Below are 20718 nucleotides of genomic sequence, written 5' to 3'. Positions count from 1 at the left end.
AAAGTTAAACTCTCAACGAATTTCATATAAAAAAATAAAATCAACAAAAATAATTTTAAAAATATATAAAAATAAACATGTAGAAAAAGTTAAAGCTAAACTTTCAACTAATTCAATATTAAAAAACAATTCAACAAAGATAATTTAAAAAAAACATGTGGAGAAACACTGTAGCAAAATAAAAACCATGCGGAAAAACATTGTAATAATTTACAGTATTTTAAAGAAAAAATTTACAAAATAAAATTATTAACCAGCTTAATATGAAAAAAATTAACAAAGATCTTAAAAAAAAAAACTATGTAAGGAAACATTGTAGCACTCTATAATATATTTTTTTTAAATAATTAAATTTTCAATTAGTTTAATATTTAAAAAAATCAATAAAAATAATTTAGAAAAACACACAAAAAAATCCTAGAAAAAAAATATTTTAAAAAACAGGGGAGGCTAAAAAAATATGGGAAAAAAAGATAAAAAAAAAGACAAAACAAAAAAATCAAAATAAAAAAATATATAAAAAAACTATAGTAATTTTTTTATTTATTATTTAAACTATTTATTAGATTTTAGGTATTAATTATCTTACTATCATTTATTATTTAATAAAAAATAGTTAACGTATAAAATATAAAAATACATCAGCAGGGAAGTGTTTCACTTAAAGAAAAGTACCTGTATAAGCAGAAATGGACATAGCAGAAGTGAGAATCTCAAACATTAGTGAGGATGCAATGCCCCAAAAACCTAAGAATTTCTTGTCAATGTTCGTCCACGGAAAGTGAATCCGGGTTTATATGTGTGTGTACCATGTTAATATTGAGATACATAAATAGCATGAAGTATTAAAAAAAAATCTAAATGTTCTATAAATATTTTTTTATATTATAAATATATATTTTAAATTATGTTTGAATGGTTTTCAAGTCAGTTTAACAATATTTATTACTCATCAAGTAAAATAACTATTTAAAAAATATTTATTTATTCATACTGGACTGAGTGGATATTCATTATGTTTGGATTAAGATTTTATTTATTTTTGTAGTTTGAAAGTGTGTATAATTTTTGTTTTTAATTTTTATATTATTTTAATGCATTCATATATAAAAAAAAATAAAAAATAAAAATTATATTATTTTAATGTATTCATATAAAAAATAAATTAAAAATAATAATAATATTTTAATATATTTTTAAATAAAAAATATTTTAAAAAACAATATTTATCGTACCAAATCCAACCTATCTCTTTTGGCGGGCAAATCAACTAGCGCAACAGTCTCCAGTCCCCTAGTCTCCCTCTCCCTCTCCCCCTCTCTCTCTGCAAATCAACTAGCGCAACAGTTTCCAGTCCCCTAGTCTCCCTCTCCCCCTCCCCCTCTCTCTCTCACTACCAAATCCAAAACCCTAGCTCCCTAACCAAATAGATTCTACCCCACTTGTTTGCTCTCTTCTCTGCTCTTTCTAGGGTTAATGTTCAATTAAAGGCTTCTATGGAATCTTCCGCAATCACTATCAGGCCTATAAACAAGGCCGCTGTCCACAGAATCTGCGCTGGTCAAGTGATTTTGGACCTCTCATCCGCAGTCAAGGAGCTTGTTGAAAACAGCTTGGATGCTGGCGCTACTTCCATCGAAATCTCTTTGAAAGACTACGGCCTGGAATCCTTCCAGGTCATCGATAATGGCTGCGGCGTCTCTCCTAATAATTTCAAGGTAATATAATTTTTTTTTTATTGATTGATTGATTAAGCATTGAGTATTTGGTTATGTTGCTTGCGTGCTTTTTGCCGCAGGTTCTGGCACTTAAGCACCACACCTCAAAATTGGGGGACTTTCATGATCTTCAGTCTCTGACCACATTTGGTTTCAGAGGAGAGGCATTGAGTTCGCTTTGCGTGTTAGGAGACCTCACTGTTGAAACAAGGACCAAAAACGAGCCGGTGGCTACACACTTGACTTTTAATCATTCAGGTTTGTTAACAGCCGAGAGAAAGACAGCCCGACAGGTTGGCACGACAGTCACTGTCAAGAAGTTGTTTTCCAGTTTGCCGGTGCGAAGCAAAGAATTTAGCCGCAACATTCGCAAAGAATACGGAAAGCTTATTTCTTTATTGAATGTGAGTGTTTTCTGATGTTTATTCTCTCTTCATTTCATAACATTTGTGTCTATTAGATTTAGTGTTTTGGATACGAGGATTTCGATTGAACTTCAAAGAAATGCTATGTGGTGTGCCTATGAAACAGAATATAGTAATTCTGCTATATGATGATGTCTTCTGATTATCCATTTAAATTAAAGACCCTTTCCTTATTTTCAGGCCTATGCTCTTATTTCAAAAGGCGTTCGCATAGTCTGCTCTAACACAACTGGTAAAAATGCAAAGTCTGTAGTACTAAAAACCCAAGGAAGTGATTCCCTTAAAGATAACATCATAACAGTGTTTGGTGTGAACACCTTCAGCTGCTTAGAGCCCGTGGATATAGATATATCAGGCAGTTGCAAGGTTGAAGGCTTCCTTTCTAAGTCTGGTCAAGGCAGTGGTCGCAATTTGGGTGATAGACAATACTTTTTTGTAAATGGTCGACCAGTGGACATGCCTAAAGTCAGCAAGCTCGTGAATGAACTATACAAAGGTGCAAACTCCCGACAATATCCCATCGCAATCATGAATTTCACCATTCCAACTACAGCGTGTGATGTTAATGTGACTCCTGACAAAAGAAAAATATTCTTTTCTGATGAGAGCTCTATACTGCTTGCTCTAAGGGAGGGACTGGAAAAAAATTATTCTTCAAGTAATTCCTGTTATTCTGTTAATAGATTTGAGAATCATGCTAAGGCAGCAGATAGCTCTCAGCTGTGCTCTCCTCGCGAGAAATCTGACATGTTATCAAAACAAGCATCTGCAAATGGCAATGACAGTGAAGAAACTCAAACAGATGCAGAGGACAGCAGTCCACTCATGACAGTTGAAGTCAAATCCAAGCCCTTTCAAGTTGGAGAAAGATCTATCCATGACATCGAAGAAAAGTTTATGATGAAGGACTTTGCTCTTAGATTACATGGCATTAAGAAAACTGATAGTCTTACAAACAGTAACAGCTACAAAGCAACGACACATCTCAATACTGTGACGGATCAAAATGCACAATGCCCGTCAGGAGTTGTTGAGCGAGTAAAGGGGGGTTCAAATGGTCCTTCAGGCTCCTTTCAATCAAAACTCAGCAATTTTTTAACTGTCAATAAGAGAAAGCGTGAAGACATTACTACACAATTGTCTGAAGTTCCTGTTCTAAGAAATCAGACCTCTGAATGTCAATCGAAGAAAAGTGATATTGACATGCATGATGCGGTTACAAGTCTTCCTTTTAATCATCACCACATTGATGATTCTACTGAGTTTATTGGTGCTGAGCCCCCCAAACATCACAGCACAGATGTGATCATCAATAAAACAAGGAATAATTCAGGATTGCAGCCTAAACTTGGGGAGGTACGTGGTTCTTAGCTCTTTTTTCAAAATAATTCCTCCCTTTCTTGTTTGATTGTGAAAACCTTTTTTACTTTTTCACTTGAATGCATGTTTGACTTAATGCACGATTGCAGCCTAAACTCTTGATGTGTGAGTTTTACTACTTTATCCGCAGGATCCATCAGGTGAGCAAAATTCATCTTCTCCTGATGATGTCCCATCAATTACTTCCCCTTGCAAAGGGCTTGGAAATTTGTTAGAGGATCTTCCTGTTGCCTCTCCTCCAGCTCAATCTTCCGTCGAAATATTAGATGCTCCAGTGCCTTTTTCTGCCCAACAGATATGCTCCACCTTGCAATTTAGCTTTCAAGACCTGCATTCAAGAAGGATGCAGAGGCTGTCAAGGTTGCAATCTGGCAATTTCACGTTTGGAGGCACAAAGAGAAGGTCTACAAATTAATGACTTTCTTCAAGTCGAGAAATATGAATTCTTCTGTTCGTAACCAACTTGGTTTTTCTTGCTCAGTCATAGGAGCTATGCTGCTGCTACACTGGAGCTCTCTCAACCAGACAATGAGGAGCGGAAATTAAGGGCTTTAGCTGCTGCTACAACTGAGTTAGAAAGACTATTCAGAAAAGAAGACTTTGGTAGAATGAAGGTTGTTGTTTACTCTATTTGATCATATGCTTGAACAGTGCACATAGTTAAGTAGAAGCATAAGTTTTCTTGTGTACAGTCTTTCCTTTTCTATTTTTTTGCTGTCCTGTTCATCATTTCATGAATCAATTCAGTGTCTTGTGAAGATCTTTAAACAAGAGTTTTTTCCCTGTAGGTGATTGGTCAATTTAATCTTGGTTTTATCATTGGGAAATTAGATCAGGATTTGTTTATCGTGGATCAGGTGATTTTCTATCCAAGATTGTGTATGGCATATATTTTTCATCATTTGTGTGTTCTGACTATTTCATTTGAACACTGAAGTTGATTAAATTCTTGTGTTTGATTGCCTTGAAACTGCACTTACACGGAGAATGTGTAGATTTCTCATACTGTTTTCCATTTTTTTATTTAGCATGCTGCTGATGAGAAGTATAATTTTGAGAGACTCTGTCAATCAACCATTTTAAACCAGCAGCCCTTGCTTCGGTAAGGAGTTTATGACCTCTTGAATTGCTCTTGCTAACTCTCTTGTAAGTTGGGAATGTAAGATGCTTGATATAGTTTCTAAATTGCAATGTTGATGAGTGAATTTGGATCTTGGATTAAATCAGTGTTAAAATACCTGCTCGATCTAAAATCCTTTTAATCAAAATAAGTTGCAGAGATCATGACATTATGGATGTATTCTCTAATAGAGATCAACACCATATTATGGACTGTGGAAAAGCCCCCCCTACCAGTGTTGTTTATCCACTCTAGTGTAGCATATTTTGCGTAAGATTTATTTCGAAAGATTCCCTCCTGGTGCTTTTTTGCTGCTTTGAAGCTCTTCTATATTCAACAGTAGTATAAAGTATCTCAAACTGTTTAGATTCCCATTCCTGAATTCCAAGGGTTTGTCATTATAAAGACAGAGAACCAAAATTCCTGAATTTAAGAGAAAACATAAACCAATTGAACCATTGAGTGAGCCTCCTGTTAAGCAAAGAAGAGCCAATATCACCTCTTTTTTTTTGGCCTACATTATATGAGTTCGTCGTAATTCAGCCATTGAAAATCAAAATGGACTTGAAAGATTATTATCAAAGGAAAGGGAAATTGTACATCCCTTTGCTCGCTTGTCAAGAGGGGGATTGGACCTGTGGAATTGGATATTTACATTATTTGGGACTTATCCACTTTATCACTTAGTGCTTGTTTTATATTGCGTTTGCAACTATGTTTGAATACGTTATACAAGTGTGTTTGCCCTGGAAATACATTGAATTGATGTTTTTTTAGTGCTTTACAATAATTTTGATGTGCTAATGTCAAAAATAAAAAACAAAATCTGAAAAAAAATTATTTTGATGTATTTTCAAGTGAAATTCACTTTTGAAAAACACCTAAAGCAGAAGCTATCACACTCCGAAATGGGCACTTAGTGTCCTTGAAGTTAGTTGCTGCATTTCTATATGCTGTTTAAATTACATCTTGGGTATGTCTTTCAACTCAATTTTGCATGTAGCTTGTCAGTCAAGGAATAGAGTGAGAGATAATAGGATTACTGTTGTTTTATCCATATACTAAAGCATTATGGGCTCTCAGGCACATATTTTTCACCTGGATATTTGGATGTGAAAGCAATAGCGAGGGATAATATGTTGCAATGTATTAGGTTACATTGTTGGTAGTTCCTTTGCATCACTTCTATTTTTGATGCACTTTTCCCTTATTGCTTTGAATAAGCCAATACTTTATTAATCATCAAATTCTGCTCTCTTTCTTTGAAAATCATGCACAGGCCACTGAGGCTGGAGTTATCTCCAGAAGAGGAAGTAGTTGCTTCAATGAACCTAGACATAATCAGGTGAAATATGGTTTCATCATCACTAGCCTTTTCTATTTGTAATTTCTTCTTTCTGCTAAAATTTCTATGCTTTTTAATGATGCTTGTTCTGGTGTTTCTGATGGTCAGAAAAAATGGATTTGCTTTGGAAGAGGATCCACATGCACTACCTGGGCATCATTTTAAATTGAAAGCTGTTCCTTTTAGCAAGAACATAACTTTTGGAGTTGAAGGTAATAAATGCCTTCTAATTTTCTTTCTCTAAGCAAATGGGATGTTATGAAATCATAAGTTTACTAGTTAGCTTGTGGTTTTGTTGCATTTCCATGGAGACTGACATGGATTTAGAACATTAGCGCATCATGAAAGTTTTTAGTTTACTTAATTTATATCTTTAGAAAAAAGACAAAAGCCAAGAAAAAAGAGATAAAAATGGCACAAACATGATCTATAACATGTACATAATGTGCTGGCACATGCTTGTTTGCGATTACGTATATCTATAATTGATGACAGGATCATCTTCTAGTCGCATTAATTGCATTTATTTCCTGAAAAGTTGTGTTCTTTTTCCAAGTAATTTGGAAGCATGATTAGAGACTTGTTTTGGTTGAAAGTTGTCTCATTGTGCCATCTTATGAACTTTTATATTATTACAAGATAGAAGAAGAATATTTTAAGGCATGCTGAGGAGTTGTGTGTCTTACTTTGTGATTTTCACAAGTGTGCTCAACTCCATGTTGCTTAACAGTTCTATATGTTTGCTCCAAAACGTGCTGATTGGCGTGGCCATTTGGACTATTATAGGGCATGCCTATTGTGTGCTGGTCCTTCTCTGAAGATGAATTTCTGCCCCATGCAATACTATAGTGATTTTTCTTGGTAAAAATCAAACGTATATCAAACTATTCTTGGACCAACATGCCTGGAAAAGTTGATTAGTGGCGTGCTCTTTTGAAACAGATGTGAAGGATCTGATTTCCACTCTTGCTGATAGTGAAGGGGAATGCTCCATAATCAGTAGATACAAAATGGACACTGCTGATTCCGTCTGCCCATCAAGAGTTCATGCAATGTTTGCATCACGTGCATGCAGATCATCGGTTATGATTGGAGATGCACTAGGGAGGAATGAAATGCAGAAGGTATTAACCATGTGTTAGTACTGCACATATTGTTTCCACCATGAAACTCCATCATCTGTGAGAAGCAAGTAGTTTTCAATGACTGCTCAATTGTGTGTGGACGCCTTACATTGTTTTTTTTTTTTTGGTTTCTAGTATTTCTAATGATCATTTTCTGCAGGATGCTACTCATTATTTTGAATTTAGGCATATCAATTAAGCTTTACTAAATTATCCTGGCCTTTTTTCCCCCCGTATTTTTTCTTTCTCAGATACTTGAGCATTTGGTCGATCTAAAGTCCCCCTGGAATTGCCCCCATGGCAGACCAACCATGCGCCATTTGATTGACATGTCATCCATTTACGAAAGGCCAGATGAAACGGAAGCGGGCTTGTGATGGACCTTCCAATGGCAGTTGCTAGCTCCTAATGCCCTTCTTAACTTAGTTTACATGGACTCTGCAAGTCGTCCTGAATCTTATGATGCATTTATCAAGCGGTGGAACTCTGGCTTCCTCTGGGTTGTAAATCAACTTGTTTAGCTGGTTTTTATTATCAAAAAATAAAACAAAAACAAAAACATGAAGCTGTACTGTAAAAACATCCTTGTAATGGTTGGTCTCTGGCTCCCCCTGCGAGTTGTAAATCCTTTTTCTCGTGGATTTGTCATGAGAGCCTCTTGCTTCATCTACCCTGAGAAAACCCACTTCCTCGTGTCTTCTTTTTCTAGCATATTTTCAACCGTCATAAAGCAGATCCAGGTTCAACCCCGAAAAGAAAAAATGATTTTTAGCGGAACACTCGTATTGAAGCATGGTTATTATGAGTGCTCTTAATATTTATTGATTGTTGCTTGCTAGCCGTTTGCCGATGAAACAGTCTGGGGTGGCAATTTATTTTCTGCGCATAAATATCCCTGGTGTTTTCGTATTGTTAGTTGCTAGTTTTAATGATAATTTATATAAAGTAAAAGTTAATTTTTGATTGATTTAATATTAAAACATAAAATTAAAAATTAAATATTAAATTATAAAAAAGACAAAAATTATATGACTTAATTTTTAAGCAAACCTGAATTATAAAATCAAGATGGCATGTATAAAGAAAATAAATAAAATATGAAACATGATTTTCAACTTATTAAATATTGAATAATGAAAGAAAAAAATTATTTAAAAAAAAATATAAGAAACCCAAGTCAACTTGAGTCATGAGACTAAATAGCTTTATAAAAAGTAAATAATTTTTTTTTAATAAAGTTCTATTTTTGACAGATGGAGGTAAAAATCAATAAAAAATAGATAAATTTATAAGAGTGAGATAAATCCACTAAAAGAAAAATAAAAAAAATACTAAACTCAATTCCGAAACAACATAATATTGAAAAAAATCCAAATAATTTTTTTTTTTGGATGGTGAATTGAAAAAATAATAATTTTTAAAAAATAAATCAAATAAATTCGGGTCAATCCGCCAACCCGCGACCAAGATCATCAAATCGAGGTAACTTATGGAAAATAAATCGAAAACAAAATAAAACCTAATTAAAAAAATTCTCAATTAAAAAAGAACCTAAAAAATACATAGTCAACATGATAAACTTGTAATTTAGATCATAAGATCGAGATATTCATGTATTAAGAAAATATAAAAAAATTACAAAACTCAATTCATTACCAACACAATATTAAAGGATAAAATAAAAAAGACTCAATTCATTACCAACACAATATTGAAGGATAAAATAAAAAAATCAAATAGAAAAGTAGCATAAAAAACCCGTGTTGCTAAACTGATGACATGAATTATGAGATCGAGATAAATTCTTAAAAACCAAATTTAAAAAAAATATAAAGCCTAACTTCTAGTGAATAATATTAAATTTATAAGAATGATATATAACTTAATAGGATGAAAATAAATAAAAAAATTATAAAGCATAATTTTTAAAAATAACCTAATATTTAAAGAATGAATTTGAAAATAAAAAAAGATGATAAAAGATTAAATTAAAAAAAAACACAGTACTCTATTCCAGTAAACAGTGTTTTGTGGGTTAGATTATGCTGCTTTAACTCCACACCCTAAATATAGGCTAAAGAGCAAACTCAGACAAGAGAAGTTAGGCTCAAAGAAGTTATCAACACCAAGAAGGCTGGGCTCAAAATTAAGCCCAGCAACAAACAAGAAATAAGTTGCCAATTGAAGAGGAGAAAAACCTTGGACTCGAAACCGAGTTCAAAGAGTAAATTTTTGGTTCAAAGCACGCCGAACAACCAAAACAAAAAGTTGCCAAACAAAAAGGAAAAATGGGCTCAAAATCAAGTCCAAGGAGGGGATGTCAGTTCAAACTAAAGCCCAACCTCAAAGACAACAACTGTCGAAACCATGAAGGAAACCATGGGCTAAAAATCGAGTTCAATGAAAGATACTGGGCTCAAAGGTGAACCCAATGTCAAGGGAACATCAGGCGACAGTTTTTCTTTGTCCGTTACAAGGTGTGTTTGAATTTATATTTTAAAGGTATTTTTGGAAAAAAATTATTTTTTATTTTAAATTAAAATTATTTTTTATTTTTTTAGATTAATTTGATGTGTTTATATCAAAAATATTTTTTAAAAAATAAGAAATATTTTTTTAATTTATTTAAAAGTAAAAAATATTTTAAAAAATAATTTTTTATACTTTTAAACATTTATATGAAAAAACCTCTATATAAACTACCGACCAAACCCAACCTCAAAAAAAAAAAAAAAAAAAAGCTTCCGAAAACCCATAAAAGGTTTCCGAGTTCGTCAACATTGATATTGTTAAATGCACAGAAAATATTAGCCATGCAAAAAGGATAAAAATGGATCTATATTATGAGATATCCATTTCGGTTGTTATTATTATTTTGATACCCAACCTCTTAAGGTTAAATTATATTAGTTTTATAAATTAACAAAATGTGCCGTCACATGATTGACTTCATCTTTAAAAGAGAGGCTACCATAATTGTTAAGTGTCAGGGGTAATATACTAATAACTAGCTTCCATTTTTCAGAGAGGCGCTTAGAGCAGAGAGATATCGAAGGTGGTCGCTCGTCTTTCTCCATTGAAGAATTCGCTTTCTTTGGTAAGTTTCGATTGCCTCTCCTCCTCCTCCTCCTTTTCCTTTTCTTGTGCTCCCTCTATCGCTCGCATAGACCCTGTCATCTTCCTCGTTAAATTCTTCTCTTTTGAAACTAGGGTTTTCGACAACTACAAATGGTTTTTTTAGCTTTTAATGTCCTCTAACCCTAATATCTCCTCGATCTGTCGTACTTTCCTAATTTCTTCTATGCTTTCTTTTTCATGTCTGGGTGTTGGCTTTTCTTGCAGGTTGCTTGATTTTTTTTTGTGCCCTAAAACATGGTAACAATCTCAACTGCTGGCTTTGGTTTCTCTTATATCTCCCGTCTTTCCCCTGCTTTCTCTGACACATTTGTTTTGTTTTGGGTTATCTGCAGCTTCCTCTTTCTCTACTTAAGACTGCTCAAGGCCACCCTATGGTAAGCAAGAGATCTCTGCTTTTCTTGTTGTGTTATTTGAATTTATGAGCCCAGAACTTTGTCAAAATTTGTAGACTTTGTTTTACGGCCTTTTCATTTTTTTTTGATGCAGCTTGTAATTCATGGTGCTTGTATGTTGTAACAGTTGGTGGAACTGAAAAATGGAGAGACTTATAATGGGCATTTGGTCAATTGTGATACTTGGATGAACATCCATCTCCGTGAAGTCATCTGCACCTCCAAGGTGCCAATATGTTTTCTTTTTAATTCTACTTTTGGTATTTTTGTTTTTGCAGAAACAGTGGTATTTTTTTTTATTTTGTTTTCTTTTTTTTGAGATTAACATATGGGTCTTGGGTTGGAATATGATGTAGGACGGAGATAGGTTTTGGCGAATGCCTGAATGCTACATTCGTGGGAATACTATTAAGTATCTTCGAGTTCCTGATGAGGTACCTATCATGTTTGGCTGTTTTTGAAGAATAATAGTGAAAAGGTGGTAAAACCACTAATAAAAACACACTGAACTGGTGTAAAAAATGTGGCATTTAACTGCTTTGCAAGATTTCCATCTAGCATTGTTGCTTCACAGGACCCTGATTTCAATATATTTGTGAAATTTGTTATTTGGGAGAGATTTTGATAAACTATTGCTTTGAAAAACTGATACGTGGTTCAATATCCTCTTTCTTGTGAATGTTTTGGTGATTATTTTGCTGATCCAATGATCTTGATTTGTGTTGTAGGTAATTGATAAAGTTCAAGAAGAAACCAAGAGTCGCTCAGGTATGGTTTATGTTTTCTCAATTATGGTCTATTATTATACTCTGAACATCAATGAATGATGGGGTATTGATCTTAAAATACGATATCTTTGAAGATTGTTCAGTTCAAAACCACTATACGTGTTACTTCTGTATTAAAATACGTAACCTTTAGCTGAGTGTGCGTGGATAATTGTACCGAGTAGTGTTGCAGTTAATCTTGTAGTTGTTTATACTACTTTATGCTCTGCCTTACGTTCTGTGTTATTTTGTGTTTTACAAATTCAGAAAAGCTGGAATTTTTAGTTTTGTTGGTTAATGGATTGGTTTAAATTTCTGCATTTGCATATTGAGAAATGCAGAACCTTGCATATTTAATTGATTGACATTTTTTTTTTTAGATCGGAAGCCACCAGGGGTAGGGCGTGGAAGAGGAAGAGGCAGAGAAGATGGTCCTGGTGGAAGGCCAGCAAAAGGGATCGGGCGTGGCCTTGCTGATGATGGGGGTCCTAAGGGCATGGGTGGTGGCCGTGGTAGAGGTGGTCCAGGTGGAAAGACTGGTGGGAGCAGAGGTAAGACTTGATTAGAGCGATGAAAAAGAACAGAATTATTCATAGTTTTTTCAAGTTAAAAGCACGCTTTTATGTAGGCCATCATATTATATTATCGCCTGTTATAAGTTGCTGGTATCGAAATTAAAAAACAGCTTTGTGATTAGACAACCTACCTCCTTTTTGTCATCACTATGTTTGGAACTGTGGATATTTTGGTCAGCATATGCATCACATTGTTGAAATCTTAATTTGAACAAATGCAAACATGTCATTCTACTTTTTGGTGACAGGTGCAGGGCGAGGCCGAGGGTAATGTGGGTGATGGTGCCCGATGATTTGGGCAAGTCTGCTACTTTTAGAGGACAGGTTCTGGGCGAGGCCGGGGTTAATGTGGGTGATGGTGCCCAGATGCTTTGGGCGAGTGTGCTACTTTTAGAGGCATTTTGCGCCCAGCTTTCCATGTGAAATGTTCTCTCCTTAGCATATTCCTGTTGAATGGTTGATTTCGAGTCCTGATGTAGGTACTACTTAGTATTACAGAGAAACAGCATTGAAGAGCTGTATTGTGAATTGCCTTTTCTGAACATGTCTTGCGTTGTTGGTTTGATCATTCACCAGTTAAGTCTCTGGTTTTTCTCTTAACTCTCTCTCTCTCTCTCTACACTGGATACTTGCCTGCTGATTGGTGGTTGTCACAGTTGTTTGTCTCACATGTATGTTGTTTTTTTTTAATTTTTTTTTGAAAATTTATTTTTAATACTAAATCTAAATAAAAAAATTTAATTTGAAGAACTTTTTCTTTAAATTTAACAAAAAGCTAGTTCAACCGCAGCCGCACATACCGCGTGGTAGCAATGCAATGCTATTGAACTAAAAACTTCACGCGGTAACGATGCCGTGTGCATGGATTGTAATGATAATTTTCTTTTTTATTTCTTACTTGGTTATCTTTTTTTTTCTTCAATTTTTTTATTATTTATTAAGAATTGAATTTTGATAGTTTATTTTAATTTGTTATTTATTAGATTATTATAATGTTATTAAAATATTTTTAATATTGGGTTGATGTTCTATTTCATATGGAAAAAAAAATATTAATTTTTACAAAAAATTGATACTAAAGGCATTGAAATTGAAAGTTAGGTTTTTAATACAGTCTTTTTTTGACATGGCTAAGGTCATTCTGGGAAATCAAATTTTTCTCAATTTTTATTTTAGTATTTTTAGTTAGAAACTTATATATTTTTGTCTAAAATTTTATTTTGTTCATATTTAAATCTAGGTTTAAGAGGAGAAAATTAATAAAAAAATAAAAGAGGAGAGAAAAATTCATATTCATATTCTAACAAAAAAAAATATAATTGTTATAAGTGTCATTATGTTCTATTCAATAAAAGGAGTGTTATTAGAGTATTTTTTTAAATATTTAATTTTTTGTAGATGGTCCAGTATGCTGGTCAATCTAAGCCTAATCATTTTACCTTTTTTTTCCTATTATAAAATAAATTAATTAAAAATATGTTTAGGATGTAGACCCTATGGTTTTTAAATATTAATTGGAACTCATTAAAATACATACATTAAAAAAATAGTCTTGGATATTATTTAATAAAATATCATTTGATTTGTTATTGGTTTTCTAATAAGATCAGGTGCTTTTCAATTTTTTCACCTTCAAGTTTTTGTTTTCCTTGCATTTCCATAAAAAGAAATGAGCATGTTAATTAGAATAAAAATGGTTTTAATTTGAGATATTTTTTTATTCTTATTTTAAATCATTCAATTTTTTTTGAGTATGTGTTTTGATTACTTTTGGTTTTTATTAAATGAACGACTTAGAACAAAAAATCATATATATGTTTTTCTGCTAGAATTAAAATTATTAACAAAAAAAGGTATGAATTATAGTAACAAACTAGTTATTGTTCCTGCTGCATGTAATATTTTTAATTGTGTTCTGACTATGTTTGGATAGAAGCATGATCATAAAGCAAAAGGCATAACAATACCTTTAAAAAAATTCATTAGGACGCAAAGTAAAGGGCGCCGCCGTTCAATTAATTTCATGTATATCTATTTTTATTATTATTTAATTAAATAAAAAATTGATTCCACACAATCAAATCAAAGGCCAAGTTGCATCGTCAAAGATCATACATGTACATATACATATACATATACATATACATATAGTTGTGGATTAAGGTGAAAAGAAAGACATTGCAACAATAATAAAAAAGAAAAAAAGAAACAGAAAACAAGAAATAGCGACATATGAGATCAAATGGACGGATTGAGTATGGCATTAAAAAGGAAGGCATTTTACTTTCCACAATTCAATAACGATGCATATAATGCACAGCAGACGCCATGATTTTCCTAAACTAGAAACCGAAAATACAAAGCTCAAAAAAGAGAGATAAAAGTTGAAAGGAACTAAAGAAAATGTAATATTTTGAGAAGGTACGGCAAGAAAAAACATACAGGCTCTCTAGTAAGGATTACGCCGTTTTTTCTTGCGAGCCTTTGGTGATTTCATAACCAACGCACTTGAAATCCAGGATTGATTTGTCCCAGTGGCATCGTCGGACAACCAGCAACATAATCGACCATCCTCACCACCTGTCCATCCAAATATGCCTCGGCTTTGCGCAGGTCCCCCCTTCATGCTTGACATGGGCAATACACTCCTGACAACACCTGTGTGCCCCCCTCCAAGAATTGCTTCTGGAGATCCAATCGCCCTTGCTCCTTTATAATTTACAGGAAAATAACCTAAAGCACCGGCATTAGTGCCACCTATTAACCATAAACTATCACCTTCTCCGGCGTAGTGGCAATCAACAAAATAATCAACCTGCCAAGACATCAGGGAAGTTTAAACCAAGAATCTGAATATGAACCATAATTAAAAAAAAAAAAAGATTATACCAAACATACTGCATGTATCCTGCTAATTCATAAATTAGATGAATCGTATATTCTGTCTTCTGGTCTATTTATTCCATCCTACATAGCATTGTCTATAAGAAGAAAAATTGTTGCTCGAGATGGAAGCCCAAGGACTCTTCAAACAGCAACTTAAACTTTAGCCTACATGTCTGTTAATATGGGAAGCCTAAGGACTCTTCAAACAGCAACCAAAAATTTCAAAACTTTTATCAGTCAGCACAGTACTGTCAATACGAGGACAGTAACCTAAACTTGAATACAGTCAATTACGTTGCTAATAAGCCATGGGTTGGGCAGTTCTTGACAGAGTACCATCATGTGTCACTGGTATCTTGGACAATTTAATATACCATAAGTGAGTCCGGGCTTCCATGATTGATGCTTACAACTCAATTGCACTTGTGCCATATTTGAGTTTTCTCAAATATTTTTGTCAGACAGTGGGAAAGTTAAGTGAGAAAATGATAATTAAGTTCTAAACCATTCTTGTTTGCTCTTGTAAGAGCTTCTTGTTCAAAAACATCAACTAAATACAGTAGTTTATGATACACCATACTTACAGAAAAGAGAAATTGCAAGTAAAGACAAGAAATACAGTTGCTCTGTAATCCACTAAATAAAGTGGATTCCATCACAAGGAAAAAACTTACATGGTCTAATGTCCAGCTGTCAGAGGCTAATGAGCGGGCTTCCAGAAAGTTTGCTTCATTTCTTGAATCCTTCCAATCCCAAATACTGCAGTTTCGGTTTTTAGAAAACAAAAGGTAATGCACATCAGAGTCAGGCTTAAACTATGGTTAACAAAAAGATTGTTTTTGAATGTAACATGCATGGTTACAAGAAACTCCTTTTCATTTTCTTTTTCCTGTGATTTTGCAAACCCCTACGGGGATGGTAACCATAAGTCACTAGCAGACTGCTGACTTCCATTTTTTACTGACATACATAGCAAAACCATCTTCCACTGTATCATACAGATCGAATAAATTCAACAGTACCTTAAACTTTCGATATATGTCAAACACCAGAGCTTCTGATATGTATCTCCAAAAAACCCCACTTTCCCGATTGAAGTTCCAACATTAATCACCTACAAGATTGTAAAAGTTCATCTGAAATATGTACAGGAAAGACTAGAAGCAGTTATGGGACTAGTTGAACTCTTATTACACAAGACATGTTAAACAGTTTTCAACCAGTCTGGAAAAAAGTCCGGTATTCTTGGACAAAGGATTAAGTATATACTTACAATATGGAAGAAACAGGCAGTACAAAATTAACTATCAGAGATCAGAAATTATTGTTATTGGAAGCAACAGTAAAATACACTCCTCTCAAAGAAATGATCCAAGTAATAAATAAGATCATTAACAAATTGAATGAATGTATTGCAACAAATATAATAAAAAACAGACAGAGGGAGACTAAAGGAACATTGCTAAAAAATCAGTTGCATATCCAAATGCAACCAAAGCTCTTCCATAAAAATTTTAAAAAACAAAAACAACAATTCAAGCATAGATCCTTTATAGCAGAGCTGCAGGCTAAAATAATGATTGAAAGACCATGTCCTGACTATCCTCTGAAAAACTGCGTCACATGCAGAAAAGGAAATGCACCTTTTTTCCGTCAAATCCAAAGAAAAAAGAAAGGATAAGTTATCAACCCGCCTACCAAAATGGCTTTTTTTTTTTTTTTTAAGTATGTTACAGTTACTATAAGTTTGATAGTAATGATATTCCAATGAATATGGTACCACTAAGAAGGCACTATCAGACATTTTTATTAAGTAGTTTAAGATGCTAAATCTCCAATAGACTTGAAAGAATGAAGCATATTTCACATGAAGACCATGCTCTATGGTACTTGATGTCCAACTCTAACAAGCAGCAATCATGTAGTTGCATTTTTTCAGTAATTGTTATTTAAATGGCCAAACAACTGCTTTGACAAGTCTGCCCATTTGGACCTAACAAAATACCTGACAATTCGTTTTTCTTTCAATGAACCCATACATATAAAATTAGGAATGATGTAAACAGTACAGAGAATTAAAAGCCTGCACTTACTGATTCCAGATCATCATCATCGTTGATATCCCCATCAGTATTAAATATACACATCAACCCATCAACAGAAGCTGAAAGAAGCTTGTTTCTATTGTCAGGGACAAAGTGAACCTATTAGAAGTCAGCAGGTTATGAACTTGACAAAATATAACAAAAACAAAATTCATGGATGAAAATAGGAATCCAGTAATAAAATGAACAATTACTCCAATTCCTAAACAGGAATACTGGCAGTCCAAAACATATAAACTTGAAAATCTTTACAGATATTTCAGTGAAAGATGACAGCGGGATTTCAGCTCAGCTCAATTGGACAATATAACACATGACAGAAAAATGCATAGAAGCCATTTCAAACAACACCATGATAGCGCCAAAAAGCTGGTGGTATAATCAAGTCCATGCACTACAGATGTATTCTGCAAACACAAAATAACCAAGCAGTGATAAACAGCTTCCTGTATGTTTTTCTTATCCCTAGAAATCCTAGCACATGACTGAATTTTCAAGTCTAATTTTATACTTTTTGAAGGCATTGTATTTTATATCTATTTTATATTGTTTAACTAATATAATTGGGCAGCCCAGGCAGTTGAAAAGAGCATTACGGCTTGGGATAAAATACCTACATTCCAGGTTACAAATGGCGACATAACAATGGGGATCCAGTCATGACCACCTTAGCACAAAGCAGAAAACAATGCATCACATACCGGGTGAAAGCCATTAAGTTTGGTGTATCCACCTACATGCATTTACATACTCTTCAACTTCAACCATTGACATTGCAACCTAAAATATAGGTTAAAATTCTAACACAACTTCATATTGGAAACCAACTTCCTAGTTAAATAGCAAATAATCATGAACAGCCACAATGTTAAACATTGTGCAATAAGAAATAAAACAAACTTCCTGTCAATTTGAAGAAAGAACGGGGAAAAAAAAACCTGAGTAACATCTTCAGTATGGGATTCCTCCAAACATGCAACTTGCTTCCCATTCCTCCAATCCCAGAAAAGTACCTGAATTACCAAGAAACCATATCCAAATCATCAAACAATTCATAATAAATTCAATTTAATTAGAGTTAAACGTACCAGTAAATTGAGAAATGAAACTGTTAGAACCTGAGACTTAGCGCCAGCAGCAAGAAGATTATCATTAGAACCTCCAAATGAAAAGCTGAAAATCTCTTGAGAAGAGCCGGAATCCATACATGAAACCTGCAAACAATCAATTCATTCACAGAGTACTCCCATATAAAAACATACAGAGGAAAATGAGAAAAAAGAAATAGGGAAAGTACCTGTTGGAAAGTTCTGGTGTCCCAAGCTCTGATAGTACCATCAGAAGAGCAAGAATGCAAAAGATGCGGAGACGATGAAACAGAGAATGCAATTTGATTGATAGTATCAGAGTGACCTTTACACTCTCCCTGGAACTGACCTGTCACTGGAGAATAAAGCTTCACTGCTTTTGTCGATAGCGACACCGCCACTGACGACCAGTCATCCTTTGGGACAATTTGGAAAACATAGTCGTTGCCGAAATTGGTTTGAATTGAGTTTTTTAGCCCGAATTTCTTTGATTTCGGTTTCTCAATCTCCATCTCTGTCGTTCCTTCCATCTTCGCTGTGCTCTGCGTCGGTCTGCTTATTTTGGAAACCAGAAAGAAACCTAGTGCAAGGATTTTAGGGTTTTAGGGTTTTAGGGCACAATCTTCTGCGCTCAGTGCTCGCCAAACTCCCGTACATATACTGCCATGTCATGCTCACAACAGTATTCAAGGTGTTTTTAAAAATAATTTTTATTTAAAAATATATTAAGATAGTATTTTTTAATTTTTTAATATATTTAAAAAAATAATTTTAAACAAAAATAATATTTTTTTTTAAATACTATTTAATACACAATTCTATCTATACAAATACACTATGAGATATGTTAATAATACCCTAACTTCCTAACTGTTAAGCTTCAGTCGCTATTAATTGAGATTACCACCACCATTATAAAAGAAAAAAAAAATTATAAATTTTATCATTCAATTTAAGACTATATAAACTTTATCATCCAATTTAAGACTAAGTAACATTAATAATGACATTCGATACTCCCTCACATGTTTGCTTGCTTCCATGCCATGAAGGCCCTCCATTCTTTTTTGAATTAAGACTCTAAAATCTAAGCTCTTGACTTCTTTTAATATTTAATTGGAATTATGAAAACACATACATTATCAATTATACATGTAGATATTAAAGTATACATACAAGTTGTATATAAATCATTTATATAAGGTCCACGCTTCCAAGGCAGGGAGGTTATGCTTCTATCTTACAATTATACATTAAAAAAATAGAAAAAAATAATAATGGCGACATGGACTCTAGGTTATCAGATATTCATGTGTTTGTGGTGACAATTCAGCGTATGACTGCCAGTTATTAACATCGACACGACCAGTCTGTTGTTGCCGTTCTGGTGCCCCATGTCGTCTCGATCAGGGACACGCTTCCATCTAATAAACAAGACAAGAGTGGAAAACAATCAAGGTGCAACGTCTCCCGCTTTTGGTTTTTTATGTGCAAATACAAGTACATGATGAGACTCCTCTTTGTGTATCGTATAATATATAGTTGTAGCTGTGAAGTCAAGTTTTCTGCCGCATGGTGCCAATCATGGCGGCTATGCGCGTGTCTTATTTTGTATTGTTCTGGAGTGAGGTTGGAATCTATATTTTTTAAAAAAGAAAAATTGAATTAATATTTTTTATTGTTTTAATATTAAATATATATATATATATATAAATTATTTTAATATATTTTCTTTAGATTAAGCATGTTGTGATAGAATGCGGGAATGGAAAACGATGAGAAAGACTTTCAAAATTATTTGAGGTTTTGTAATTATTATTATTATTATTATGGCTCGTTGGATGTTCAACATTCCTTGGTTATTTATAGATTACATCAATCTTAAAAAAAAAAAAAAGAAGCAGCAAATTATGAAAAGAATCCTAGTACTTATTAGAGATATTCCATGAGAGTTGACTTTTAGAATGTCTTAATCAAAAACTCTAATCATACCATCATCTCTTATTAATTTTATTTAATTATGCAATTGATCCTTATCACTCTTACCATGATCAGGACTGCCATGGTTCTCAAGGTTAAATTCTGGAAATTGCAGTTTTTTAATGTTGGCATCCCATTGGTTCCTTATTTAACTATTATTTCAAAACATGACATATATTCAACTTTTATAATAAATGCAACAATAATAAATTATTTTGAATTATTTCATTTTCTCCACAGCCTAAAATGAACAAATATTATAATATAGATTTTACTGGTATCCACACATTCAATAAAAATCTGAATCTAAATATCCAAACTCAAGATAATTATATTTTTTTTAATAAATAGGCATGTAATCTTTTATTTCTTACAAGTATCTTAATATTATTTTTATAATTTTAAGTGATCCAAAACTAAATAATTTTAGTACTTGCCTATTTTAATGACAAAATTAATGTGTGGCTTGGTATAAATATGAACATATATCAAACTTCTAATAATTGATGCATAAGAAATTTCTCTCATTTATTTATATTCTAGTTTATTCTTTAGGCATTGCATGAGATTAAATTTATTTATTTTTTTAATTGGAATAAGAACATTTATCCATTCTAAAACTCTATAAGAAATTATCATATATTTCTTCTTAGACAACCTAATAACTTTTTTGAA

General features: G+C 33.2%; 3 protein-coding genes across 6 annotated transcripts; 2 read left to right on the top strand and 1 right to left on the bottom strand.

Moving 5' to 3' along the window:
- Nucleotides 1–1332: 1332 nt before the first annotated feature.
- Nucleotides 1333–7806, top strand: PMS1 (DNA mismatch repair protein). 3 transcript variants are annotated; one of them, XM_011035253.1, is made up of 11 exons: nucleotides 1333–1718; nucleotides 1799–2122; nucleotides 2324–3499; nucleotides 3654–3925; nucleotides 4005–4137; nucleotides 4312–4380; nucleotides 4552–4625; nucleotides 5923–5988; nucleotides 6097–6200; nucleotides 6931–7112; nucleotides 7364–7806. In XM_011035253.1, exons 1-11 carry the CDS (start codon nucleotides 1497–1499, stop codon nucleotides 7487–7489), a joined length of 2748 nt encoding a protein of 915 aa, XP_011033555.1. In that variant the 5' UTR covers nucleotides 1333–1496; the 3' UTR covers nucleotides 7490–7806. The 3 variants fall into 3 exon arrangements, with proteins under 3 accessions (XP_011033555.1, XP_011033557.1, XP_011033556.1); XM_011035254.1 differs by having other exon boundaries at nucleotides 1597–1718; nucleotides 1876–2122; XM_011035255.1 differs by lacking the exons at nucleotides 6931–7112; nucleotides 7364–7806 and adding an exon at nucleotides 6775–6921.
- A 2132-nt stretch (nucleotides 7807–9938) lies between these two features.
- LOC105132006 (probable U6 snRNA-associated Sm-like protein LSm4) lies at nucleotides 9939–12584 on the top strand. Of its 2 annotated transcripts, none has more exons than XM_011035252.1 (8): nucleotides 9939–10209; nucleotides 10455–10487; nucleotides 10583–10624; nucleotides 10770–10868; nucleotides 10999–11076; nucleotides 11371–11410; nucleotides 11790–11960; nucleotides 12309–12584. In XM_011035252.1, the coding sequence occupies exons 2-8, from the start codon at nucleotides 10485–10487 to the stop codon at nucleotides 12329–12331; spliced, it is 456 nt and encodes a 151-aa protein (XP_011033554.1). In that variant the 5' UTR covers nucleotides 9939–10209; nucleotides 10455–10484; the 3' UTR covers nucleotides 12332–12584. The 2 variants fall into 2 exon arrangements, with proteins under 2 accessions (XP_011033554.1, XP_011033553.1); XM_011035251.1 differs by having other exon boundaries at nucleotides 9951–10209; nucleotides 12233–12584.
- Nucleotides 12585–14215: 1631 nt separating this feature from the next.
- Nucleotides 14216–18738, bottom strand: LOC105132005 (WD repeat-containing protein 89 homolog). Its single transcript, XM_011035250.1, has 7 exons — nucleotides 18273–18738; nucleotides 18094–18189; nucleotides 17914–17988; nucleotides 16964–17074; nucleotides 15893–15984; nucleotides 15545–15629; nucleotides 14216–14799 (listed from the first exon to the last, which is right to left on the bottom strand). The coding sequence occupies exons 1-7, from the start codon at nucleotides 18591–18593 to the stop codon at nucleotides 14434–14436; spliced, it is 1146 nt and encodes a 381-aa protein (XP_011033552.1). The 5' UTR covers nucleotides 18594–18738; the 3' UTR covers nucleotides 14216–14433.
- Nucleotides 18739–20718: the final 1980 nt, after the last annotated feature.

This window comes from Populus euphratica, unplaced genomic scaffold (assembly GCF_000495115.2).
Source record: "Populus euphratica unplaced genomic scaffold, PopEup_1.0 scaffold26.1, whole genome shotgun sequence".
In the NCBI taxonomy this organism is placed as follows: domain Eukaryota; kingdom Viridiplantae; phylum Streptophyta; class Magnoliopsida; order Malpighiales; family Salicaceae; genus Populus; species Populus euphratica.
The sequence above is the reverse complement of the archived record's forward strand: the minus strand, read 5'-3'. Positions and strand labels throughout refer to the sequence as shown.